The sequence below is a fragment of the Salmo salar genome, chromosome 25 (assembly GCF_965601325.2).
Source record: "Salmo salar chromosome 25, fSalSal1, whole genome shotgun sequence".
NCBI classification, from domain to species: domain Eukaryota; kingdom Metazoa; phylum Chordata; class Actinopteri; order Salmoniformes; family Salmonidae; genus Salmo; species Salmo salar.
The window spans coordinates 28905904-28918197 of NC_138315.1; the positions used below are offsets into that span (position 1 = coordinate 28905904).

Here is a 12294-nt window from a genome sequence, read left to right on the forward strand (position 1 = left end):
GGGGGGGGGACCAACTCCATATTAAAGCCTATGATTTTGGAATGAGATGTTCAACAAGGTGTCCACATACTTTTGGTCATGTAATGTCACATCGCAATGAAATGACAATAGCTAAATCTTTCTGAACACTTCAAGGAAAACAATCAGAAACCAAATACATCTCAGGCATCTCTTATTCCAGAAATAAATTGCTATATCTCCTTTCACAAATAAACAAGTCATAATACCAGCCAAAAGAGGAGCTACACGTGTCATACAGATCAGGAGAAACAACTAAATAATTACACTTAAATAAGACATTGTAAAGGCCTCAGAGAGTTAACATTGATAATCACACAGTTAAATCCTCCAATTCACATTGACCATACATAATATACATAGCAGAAGAGAAACAAGACATGAAACAGAATAGTTTAACCCCATTTCCTTCCCAGAGACACTTACAGTACGTACATTATCATTGTGGTTTTGGACCATCATTCAGAATTTCATTGTTTATGAACATGTAATCAAACTATGTCAAGTTACAGTAGGGAAATTGTTTTAATTTTACTGAAAGTAAAAAATATATATTTTTTAAAGTTACATTTAGATTTTGTCTACCAATAACAATCTCTTCCATCTACATACATAACAATTTCAGGACCTTTTTGCATTTCTTTCAGATGCACTACTACTTTACCACTCTATTGAGGCACATGCCTGGGCTAGACGCAGAGCTTCAGGTTTTGCATCTATTTCCCTAGTCATGTAAGAAATGAGTGCGGAAAAGCCATTTAAACAGGAGCACATTCTCATATGTAGACCTTCTACTCCATTCGGTGGCTTCTATCTCTCTGGGTCAGCAGGGATTGAACAGAAACATAACATTCAAACTAAAGATAACCCAATACAATCGGTATTGTATTCTTTTTCAGTCATACAAATCATTTTTTGGTACGTGTCAGGTCTTTTTTAAATATTTGTTTTTATACTAAATGTACAATATTAAGAAAATTGGATAAGTCACACCATCATGGACTAGACACAGTTATGTGGTCAGCTTAGTTCTGGTGCATCATGACAGTCACCAGTTTTATTATCTTGACCTCTTATTCCCTCCCTAAGAGAGGGGACATAGGAAGCTGAGAGATAGCGTGACATAATTCAGTCAAACCTAATGTCTAAGGAATTGCCCTCATATCAAGTCTGATGAGTGGGTTTAATGAACGAGTGAATGACCATGCATGGTCCAAGCGGTTGTGGTAGCGGCTGAGCGGTCATCGGGGTCTCTTGCGCGTGACGAAGATAAGGACCCTGCGGATGGCGATGAGGCGGTCCTTGAGGAAGGGCATGGCCAGGATGGTGAGCTGGGCACGGTTGTCCAGAGGCAGCACAGCCAACAGCCACCAAGCCCACGCTGGACCACTGGGATTACTCTGGAGGGAGGGATAAATACAGCCCATTCAATTCCTATATGACGTACAAGTGTGATTCTCACCAGGAGAGACGTGTGAGTGTGCACTTGTGCGAAGGTTAGGTTAGTGTCATACCTGTGCGTCAGGGTCCTTCCCGGGTAAGTGTCCAAAGTGGCTAATTATCTGGCTCTTCATGTTATCTTTGAGGGAGGTGAACCAGCCACTGGCCTGGTCGTACACAGAGACATAAAGCTTCTGCAGCTCTGCTAGTTCTTGGCCCTCCACCTGACCACAAAATATATAATACAGTTAGCACAAACACAATGGAACAAACACGGTTGGGATGGAAGACTGAGGATCACATACACACTCCAATCATACACATATCAAACACATACACACTCCAATCATACACATATCAAACACATACACACAAAACTTACAAAAGTGAGGATATGAATATCTATCTAGATCTATCCAAATACCTCTAATGCACTCTTCGTATCCACATACATGCAAAACCTTCCTCACACACAGCATTAGCCAGTACACACCAACACACACACCTTCTTATCCTCCAGGTACTCGATCTTGGCCGTGTTGTATCCGTCTCTCTGGCCGTGGCTCAGCACTTTGAAGCGGGACACTCCAATGGTGTCAACCACGGACCTCCCATCGGGGAAGAACTTGACATCCCGGACCTCCAGCATGCAGCCATAGTCAGCAAAACCCTTGAGCTCGTCAGCAATGCACATGCCAAACCGTTTGGTTCCGGTCTCCATGGAGCGGCGGATCATGAGGCGGTAGCATGGTTCGAAGACGTGCAGTGGACAGGGGATGGTGGGGAAGGCCATGGTGCACACAAAGATTGGCACTTCCTGGTTCAAGCTAGGGTGTAAGGAGAGATATGAGATTGGTCAGCGATTAGCTGAAAAAGCAGGACTGTTGAAGTGCAGTTAACTCACTGACGATGCTATTACGTGATTCATTTACCATAAAATCAATGGCTATGTAAAGTGATCAAATCTGTGTTTGTGTGCTAATGCGTGTTTGAGTGCGAAACTCACTTTGACAGTTCCTTCATCTCCTCCTCGTGGATCTTCTTCCTCTCCGCCAGCTCGTCTCCAAGGTAACGCTGCAGCACCTCCTCCATCAGCAGGGTCTTGTTGTACCCTCTAGTGGCCAGATACTGGTATTATATAGAACACAGAGGAATAGGACGTTACATTCATATTCTATTGGATCCTCCATGTCTCTTGTAAATTCTCCTTTAATTATATATTGTCCCAATATCCTACTTCACTCCCTGTGTCGGAGGAAGCTTTGTGCTAACTTTGTTTTGGTCACGCTAAACCATCCCTCAGACACTCAACAAACACAGAACAGAGATTATATTGTATTACAGACAGCCCTAAACCATCATTTTTCATAATCACCAGGTCTGCCTTAAGCCATCTATCCACATATAGAGTACAGCTACTTCCTGTGTGTGTGTTTACCTCTGAGAGGTTCTCTTTGCAGAGAGGGCAATTGGGGTTGTGGTCCAGAGAGCGCTCCAGACACTTGAGGCAGAAGGTGTGTCCACAGGGGGTGGTGACGGGCTCATAGAACAGCCTGGAGGAAACACAATAACAGGCTTTATCAGTTGAAGTAATTGTCAGTATTGACTGAAAATCAAACACTGAGTGGCTAATCATAAATGCAGAATTGTGTGGTGGTTGGTGGTCCTCTTACCTCATACAGAGGGAGCACTCCATATCTCTACTGTCGAGCAGGTCTGCAGCCACTGTCCTCCTCCCGGGGGAAGCAGCAGGAGGGTGAGAGGAGGAATAGGCTTCATCTGGTCTGGGCAGTTTGGAGGGGGTGTTGAAGGCTGGGCTGTCCCCACTATGTCTCCTCTTGAGGCCTCCTGGGGGGGCAGGCAGGGCAGCCAAGACACTGGCCAGGCTCTTGGCGTCTTCTAGCAGAGGCTTCTCAGCTTCACTGCTGGGGGACAGGGGGTGTTTGGAGGAGTAGGGGGGACCCTCGCGAGGAGAACTCTTACTCGCACTGAACGCTGGGTCCTGGAGAGGAGAAGAGTTACTAGGAGAAGTAGGTGTGTGGGGAGGTAAGTGTGTGTGTGTGTGTGTGTGTGTGTGTGTGTGTGTGTGTGTGTGTGTGTGTGTGTGTGTGTGTGTGTGTGTGTGTGTACCTGAGAGGAGCAGCCAGGCCTCTGTCGGGTGGTGAGGGGGTGTAAAGAGCTGAGCAGGGCGGGGGGCTTGAGGCGGCGAGTGGAGGGACCACCCTGTAGGGGATGTAGGGGAGTGGGCTGACCGTCCTTTTCAAACGCTGACGAGAACAGCTCACTAAGCAGCTACAGAAACACACACTGTCAGTCAATACGCTCATACAATGTCATAGCATTCATAAGTAGCTTATAACTAGTACCCAGAGTTTAAAAGGGAATATGGTGGAAATACAGGACAATGGCTCAAACTAGACAGACTGCCTTGTCATAGTGACAGTACTAGTGGTGGAAAAAGTTCCCAATTGTCATACTTGAGTAAAAGTAAAGATATCTTAATAGAAAATGACTCAAGTAAAAGTGAAAGTCACCCAGTAAAATACTACTTGAGTAAAAGTCTAAAAGTATTTGGTTTTAAATATGCTTAAGTATCAAAGTAAAATGTAATACACAAACTAAGCATGCGTGTTTAGTGAGTCCGCCAGATTAGAGCCAGTAGGGGATGTTAATAAGTGTGTGAATTGGACCATTTTCCTGTCCTGCTAAGCATTCAAAATGTAACGAGTACTTTCGGGTTTTAGGGAAAATGTAGTGATGTAAAAAGTTTCAAAATATATAAATAATAAAGTACAGATACCACAAAAAACGACTTAAGTAGTATTTTTACTTAAGAACTTTACACCACCGGACAGTACATATTGCAGTGAATATGTAACTGCAGTGGAGCTACTAAAACAGGCCACAGTGACAGCAGGGGATAGGCCTGGAATAGCTCCCCAGCTAAGACAGCTGGAATGAGGGCATTGCGTCATCACCTAGTGTGGAGCAGAGCAGGATTTAAAACCAAACTAATCTGGTCTGGTAAGCATGGAGACAGATTTACACTGTCATATCGTACATAGTAATACTGCATTTTTATATAATTGTGATGTGACATTAAGGGGCATTACGTTTGTGTTTAAGTCTGTAATTGAAGTAAATGGACAAAAGTTTTTTTTTTTTTACTTGTGTATTACCTTCTGAGCTTCCAGCTTCACCGTCATCCAATCAGGCTTGAGCGCTACACACATGAAGTACTCCTTTAAGGCCTCATCATTGTAGTTGGCTTTACTCAGGGCTGAGGCCTTGATGTGGTGGGCCTGGGAAAAAACAGACGAGAGGGTGTTTTGAGTAGGGAAACACCAAAGTGAGTAGGAAATACTCTGATGGCATTTCAACTACACCTCTAAAGTATATTCAAAACCCAGATAATCTAAATATTGTTACAGTGAGCGGCCTAAACGACCTAAGAGAGATAACCATTTAAAAACATGGGAAACATGGGAATCTAAGGTAATTCTTGTCATAACCCCTGGGTTATATTTCCAGGGGCTCTTCAACCTGGTCAACATAAGCTCTTCCCTACTGACACTAGTGCCTGGTTTTCAGGTGTATATGATCTATTTTGCATGTCTATCAGCTGCTGTCATTTGCATATTAACATACACAAGCTTGTAGCATCCAATCTCACTTACGAACACACTCAGCAGCATCCAATAATACTTTCACACATACATACAGTCCTGAGCATGTATAGTGTATTGGGTGCTGACTGGTTCAGACTGTGGTTGTGGAGATGTGATGGGTAGTTCATGACACGACTAGAGAAAGGTTAAGACAAGGCCCAGATATACAGAGATCATGTGGTGGTCTAGGTCTACACTCTGCTGGGTTCGGTAGATTGAGTTACATATCCATCTCTCTCACCTTTGGACAGAGAGGTTTGAGTCTGCACAAGCTCTCTGCGTCCTGGATGGCCTGGCTGTAGTTCCTACTGTCCACGTGCAGCTCAGCACGCTGTCCCAGTAGCCTACCTATAGATGGCGCTGTAGAACAGAGAGAACACGGGAAGAATGACAAAATGTCATTTACACCTTTCCACACAGGTACAATGTTGTCAGTGTATACAAGACCACAAAGAACAGTATCAGTTACTATGCAACAATATGTCAACTTATATAATGTGTCTTTTCTGCAGAAATGTAATGCGACGTTGGATGTTATTCACCCCACACAGTATGAGTAGGGAACACTGGACCAAACCAGAGCATTTCCCTTGAATCAAAATACTGCACCATAGTCGACCATGCAGTCTGAGCCAGGAATTAGGTCTACAATGACATGCAACAACCTTCTGGCTAGTGAGAAGGGGAGGGGAGAGACGAGTGTGTCAACATTCTGATGAATCCTGTGTGGCTCATTTGGTAGAGCATGGCGTTTGCACTCACTACTGTAAGTTGCTCTGGATAAGAACATCTGGTAAATTACTAAAATGTAAAAAGTTGAGGCCTCCCGAGTAGCGCGGCGGTCTAAGGCACTGCATCGCAGTGCTTGAGGCGTCACTACACACCTGGGTTCGATCCCAGGCTGTGTCACAACCAGCCGTGATCGGGAGTCCCATAGGGCGGCGCACAATTGGCCCAGCGTCATCCGGGTTAGGGGAGGGTTTGGCCGGCTGGGATGTCCTTGACCCATCGCGCTCTAGCAACTCCTTGTGGTGGACCGGGCGCCTGCAGGCTGACTTCAGTCGTCAGTTGAACGGTGTTTCCTCCGACACATTGGTGCGGCTGGCTTCCGTGTTAAGCAGGTGGGTGTTAAGAAGCGAGGTTTGGCGGATCATGTTTTGGAGGACGCATGACTCGACCTTAGCCTCTCCCAAGCTCATTGGGAAGTTTCAGTGATGAGACAAGATTGTAATTGGATATCACGAAATTGGGGAGAAAAAAGGCGGTATTTTAACATGTAAATGTTTATGAATCTTTGCCTCAGTGGATGATATGACGCCTCTGTGGGTAAAAGCAGTCTGCGTCACCCCCCCCCTCCCCCTCCTGACTTAAATAAGCAGGTCAGTAGCTGACATTAAAGCAAAAAGAATGGGGTCAGTCAGAGCTTCTGTGCTATGCTGTTGGGCCGGCCTCTACTGAAAAACCAAAGGGCCTCTGACGCTGCCTCGCTCTCATTCCTGACTATGCCTCAATGCTCTCTCTGTAGTAAGGGTCAGCACAGGAGTTTTTTCTAGGGAGTTAGGCTAATTACGGGCCCAAGTTTATCCTGGTAAAACTCAGGTCACAAGGTTGGGGAAAACAACTCCTGGCCATCTATATGGAGTGAACTGTTCAGGGCTGACCTGGTGTTTCAACAGTAAATCAAATCAAATTTTATTGGTCACATACACATGGTTAGCAGATGTTAATGCGAGTGTAGCGAAATGCTTGTGCTTCTAGTTCCGACCATGCAGTAATATCTAACAAGTAGGCTTTAGGAGTGACCTGCATGCCTGCAGCTTGCCTAAAATGAGAAACACATGGAGCATTTTTGGGAGAAAAAAAAAACTAACTGGGGCCTGTCTGTGGTTTATACTGTTTTTTCATACAAAAGGGGAGTGAATTTGAAAAACATAAATGAATAATACCTTAACATAACTTAGGAATATTTAAATAGCAGTAGTAGACTACCCTTTGATTTAAAATGTAGTGTCTTTTAAAGAGATAAGGGTAATGCATTAATTGTCATGGTATAGCTTTCATAAGAGTCTAACTTACATCAGGGGTTGCAAAAGTGGACTTGTTTTTACTGGGTTAAATAATGGCCATATTGCAGGTGATGCCACTCGAGGAAATACAAGCAACTTATTCCACCATTTGAAACACAGGCCGTCATGCTGTATTACATATACAGCATGACGAATGAATGCCGAAAACTTAGGAAGAGGCCAACAAGCGCCATGACAACAGCAAACAAACCCCATGCAAGAATCCATTACGGAATTGTTTGCACACACAACTCCCTATGCAACACGATCTCACCGATGGAATGAAATAACAGATGCCATAACGTACCACATTGCATTTTGATTGTGTTTGGAGCAAATAATATGCTACAATTACCAAACGCCAATATACTAATGGATTTGTACATGGTTTGAAATACGGTTACATTTAAAATCAGAAATAAATGCAAAACTAAATGAATGTTTAAAAAACAGGTCTCTTTCTGTAGCAGCATTATATCATCTTAGAAATCATATGCTGGATCACCTGGTAACAAAATTACTTTCTAAAAAGGGCACTAATGGAGAGTAACTGTAGTCCTGCTAACACCAGCCTCTCATCGTCCTTGCAGCTGGCTGTGTAGACACATGGGTCACGTGTCTGCCAGCCGAGCGTAACATGCTGACAACACTGCCCGTGTTGCAAAATAAATGTACACATACATGTTATTCAATCATTTCATCCAAACTGCTAACGAGCGTCTGCGTAGCCAGGCGCTAAAATTGAAAGTGGTTCCATTTGAAGCTTGATGCCCTGAAAGTCCCACCTCCTTATTGTTTTTTTTGGAGCATATACCCACGTGGGTGATTGAAAGATGAACTGAGTTAAACAGTCCAGTCAAAGTTGGTTGCCAAACGCTATATAAAGTCCACAGAATAATAAGACTGAAGGATGAGAGATTACTAGAAACTAATTAGGTTTCCACTTTTACCTGAGGATTCATTGTTGGAGTAGAGAACACACGCTTTTGTGTGACTCAAAATGGGTGAAAATTCTCCAAAGATCCAGAAAAAAAGGACCTTGTGCATTTCAGGGAAAATAACAACCCAATGTTTATATCCCAAGACAAATTAGCTACCAACAGCAAGCTAGCTAGCTAAACGTTTCATGTTTTTCGACCTGTCCCCAACTTAATATAGTTGGTTGAGAGTTTTGCTCCCAGTGTGGATGGACAAAATCAACATGCTCGTGCCGGGTCTAGTCAGCATGTAACATGCTGATCACACTGCCTGCGCGAGACTTGCAAAATAAATTTACACATACATGTTATCATTTCATCAGCATGGTAGCTAAATGTCCATGAATGTTTCATGTGTTTCGACCTGTCGCCAAAAATAACACTGAACAAAAATATAAATGCAACATACAATTTCTAAGATTTTACTGAGTTACAGTTCATACAGTGTAAGGAAATCTATCAATTGAAATAAATTCATTAGGCCTAAATCTATGGATTTCACATGACTGGGAATAGAAATATTCATCTGTTGGTTACAGATACCTTAAAAAAAGGTACGGGCGTGGATCAGAAAACAAATCAGTATCTGGTGTGACCACCATTTGCCTCATGCAGCTTGACTCATTTTCTTCGCATAGAGTTGATCAGGCTGTTGATTGTGTCCTGTGGAATGTTGCCCCATTCCGCTTCAATGGCTGTGCGAAGTTGCTGGATATTGACGGGAACAGGAAAACCCTGTCGTACACGTCAATCCAGAGCATCCCAAACATGCTCAACGGGTGACATGTCTGGTGAGTATGCAGGCCATGGAAAAACTGGAATATTTTCAGCTTCCAGGAATTGTGTAGATCCTTGTGACATGGGGCCATGCATTACCATGCTAAACCATGAGGTGGCGGATGAATGGCACAACAATGGATCTCGTCACAGTATCTCTGTGCATTCAACTTTCCATCGACAAAATGCAATTGTGTTGCTTGTCCATAGCTTATGCCTGCCCATACCATAACCCCAGCTAACCGTCCTCCCACACGCCATCTGTCCGGTACAGTTGAAACAGGTGTTCATCTGTGAAGAGCACACTTCTCCAGCGTGCCAGTGGCCATCGAATGTGAGCATTTGCCAACTGAAGTTGGTTACGACCCTGGTGAGGATGACGAGCACACAGATGACCTTAAGCGAGATGGTTTCTGAAAGTTTGTGCAGAAATTCTTTGGTTGTGCAAACCCAGTTTCATCAGCTTTTCAGGTTTCTGATCTCAGACAATACTACAGGTGAAGAAGCCAGATGTGGAGGTCCTGGGCTGGATTGGTTAGACGTGGTCTGCGGTTGTGAGGCCAGTTGGACGTACTGCCAAATTCTCTAAAACGACATTGAGTCAGCTTATGGTATAGAAATTAACATTAAATTATCTGGGAACAGCTTTGGTGGACATTCTTGCAGTCAGCATGACAATTGCTCACTCCCTCAAAACTTAAGACATCTGTGGCATTGTGTTGTGTGACAAAAGTTCACATTTTAGAGTGGCTTTTTATTGTCCCCAGCACTTTACATGTTGCAATAACTTTTTTGTTCAGAATAGATGATGCATCATGGGTGAATAAAACTGTTTAAATAATTATTGAAGTTTTTACAGCAACTTGAAAAAGTGTTACGTAATGAGAAGCATGTACGCAGACACCATTTTTAGATAATAGATATTATAGTTTCATGTAAGCCTCAACTAGTATAACACTGATATGATTTACGGAAGAAACTGCAGCAACATTGTGTTTTATGCAAATCAATTCGTTTTTTCTAAAGTCAAATTGCGTAAAATAACCAGAGAATTTAATTCAGATGCATTTCTGTAATGAGAATTTACAAAATTCAGGCAAAAATGTAAAATGCATTTAAAATAAGACACTGTGTCAAACTAGGCATCTTAGTCTTCAGAATGAGTTAATTGTTGCAGATGCATCATGTTTTTCAAACTCAATTTTCTACTGCCATGGTTGAAACTGAGAATCACCCCAATGTTGATTTAAAGATAAACTATGTAGATGTAAAGGATGTGCCACTTATTTTGCCTGCCATGGCCTCTCTGCTCCAGAGACCATGGCGCCTTAGGCAGGTTGACATTTATTGTCATGAATCTTGCTCTGGAGGCAGAGCAATTTTCACTAGATGGGCCAGCTGCTAAATCAAAATTAGCTATATCATAGAAAGTCTAGAAAACCAGAATTTGCTTTTTGGCTTTAAATGTGCAAAATGCTAGCTAGTGACCACTCTGCAGAGCTGCCTCCAGGTCAAGATTCATGACAAATGCCGACATGCTTACATCCAATAATGTAATATGTCCCAATAAAAGGCCTACTTACTCTACATAACCAGTGAGGAAAAGACAACATGTAGTCCAGTCAATTTTAATTTAACAGCATAACCATTATTAAATAAATCCATGGGGTATGTGACTCAGGGTAGAAATGTGGGTTTGGTAATAAAGGGGGGTGGGGCTACTCGGTTTATGAAAGGATTTCTTCGAGAACTGAAATGGGTACAGTGTCACCCACTATCGGTGACACAATGTAACCTTTATTTAACTAGGCAAGTCACAATGCGGAGTAGTGAAAAGTAGGTCATCTAGACTCCCAGATATTTGGTTTTAAATAGGTAAAAGGGAAACATAAAATACACAATCTGTTCTAAAACATGAATTCGACAATTGCTTATTCAAACTTACTGTAAACGTTACATTATCTTACCCAGTTCTACGGCTTTGTTGTATTTGTCCAGGGCATCAGTGTAATCGTGCTTCTTTCGTGAGACCTCACCTTCTATCCAATGTCTCCTGGCTTTACTTTCAGAGTCGAAACATTTATCCAACAAACTACTGAGAATGACATTTACTCTAAACCCAACGGACATGATCTGTCCGTCTTTTTTGTTCAGTTTATGTTTGCATTGTATGCAGTCTTTAACAGTTTCATCTTCTAAACAATGTTTGCAAAACGTATGGCCGCACTCCAAGGTGGTTGGTTCTGACAGTAAACACCTACAAAGGCGACATGAAAACAAGTCCAAGGGTTCTTCCTCAAACGTCCCATCGGCCTCAACCCCATCGTTTCCATTCCCACTAATATGAGAACTCGTTGCCTTCGAATTAATGTTTAACGTTAGCTCCTTCTCGCGAAGAGTCCGTGCTATGTTTTCAACCAGAAGCTGCAATTCGCCTGGCCGAAGTTCGCCAATGTTGGCCGCGGTGCAGTACGAGTCAAGCGCCTCTGCTATCCGCCCGGTCTGAGCCAAAGCGTCAGCTTTGCGCAAACAGAGGCCCCGGTCTGGATGCTGGAGGTCCGCCAGCTGAGAACTATAGATCTCCGCAGCAAGGTCGTAGTCACCTGCCCGGTTTGCTTCCTCTGCCACCTCGAGCATTTCAGGGCATATACCCGCTGCTCCAGGGTTGTATACCGGGTGGACAAACTGCGCCGACTGGTGAGATTGGATTACCGTCTCCATGTTCATCTCGGGATATTACACATAGCAAACTGTGTTCAAAAACACTCCTCACAAAACGTCTTCAGACTAACATGTGCCATCATGAAAGACTCCTGTCGTTTTCCAAGAGAAGGTTAGGCCTCGTTCCGCGATAGCCGAATAGAATAGGCACCAACTAGTGACTCATAAAATGTCCAAATAGTTTGTATGTAGACTTCAGACTATAACGTCGCATGTGCCATAGTGAGCGATTCGTGTCGTTTTCCAAGTGAAGAGCTGGTTAGGCCTCATTCCACGACAGCCGAATAAAATACGCACCAAGCATTTGCTAAAATGTCAAATTAGTTTGTATGTAGACTGACCGTTTTTCAAAACCGATCTATTCGGACTCTGCGTTACAGCACTGTAATGCCTAATTACCTACCCAGCAATGCTGAATAAACCAGTACAGTAATTCACGAACTGAGGAAGTAGACGTCGAGTCACTCCTCTTGTTTGGCTGACAACGGCGTTACGCCTCCCCAAATAACAGCAAGTAACGCTAGGTATGTACTTCTAGTCAGCTAAACATTGTTGGCAACTCAAATCCTTCATCGGAGGTTGGCAGACTTTAAAAGTCATTAGATGGCATAATTACGGTTTCCTGGG

At 43.3% G+C, this 12294-nt stretch overlaps 1 protein-coding gene across 1 annotated transcript; it reads right to left on the bottom strand.

The window, feature by feature from the left end:
* Positions 1 to 524: 524 nt before the first annotated feature.
* LOC106586479 (LON peptidase N-terminal domain and RING finger protein 2) lies at positions 525 to 11957 on the bottom strand. Its single transcript, XM_014173840.3, has 10 exons — positions 10914 to 11957; positions 5368 to 5486; positions 4638 to 4760; positions 3589 to 3750; positions 3132 to 3460; positions 2897 to 3011; positions 2465 to 2586; positions 1964 to 2285; positions 1533 to 1682; positions 525 to 1418 (listed from the first exon to the last, which is right to left on the bottom strand). Exons 1-10 carry the CDS (start codon positions 11671 to 11673, stop codon positions 1260 to 1262), a joined length of 2361 nt encoding a protein of 786 aa, XP_014029315.3. The 5' UTR covers positions 11674 to 11957; the 3' UTR covers positions 525 to 1259.
* Positions 11958 to 12294: the final 337 nt, after the last annotated feature.

Excerpts from the sequence above, each read along its gene's own strand:
- LOC106586479 (XM_014173840.3), bottom strand. The coding sequence starts at position 11,673 with ATGAACATGGAGACGGTAATCCAATCTCACCAGTCGGCGCAGTTTGTC. Across the intron at positions 5,487-10,913 it reads CAACAAAGCCGTAGAACTGG|CGCCATCTATAGGTAGGCTA; the intron begins GTAAGATAATGT and ends TCTGTTCTACAG. Across the intron at positions 3,461-3,588 it reads GGCCTGGCTGCTCCTCTCAG|GACCCAGCGTTCAGTGCGAG; the intron begins GTACACACACAC and ends TCTCCTCTCCAG.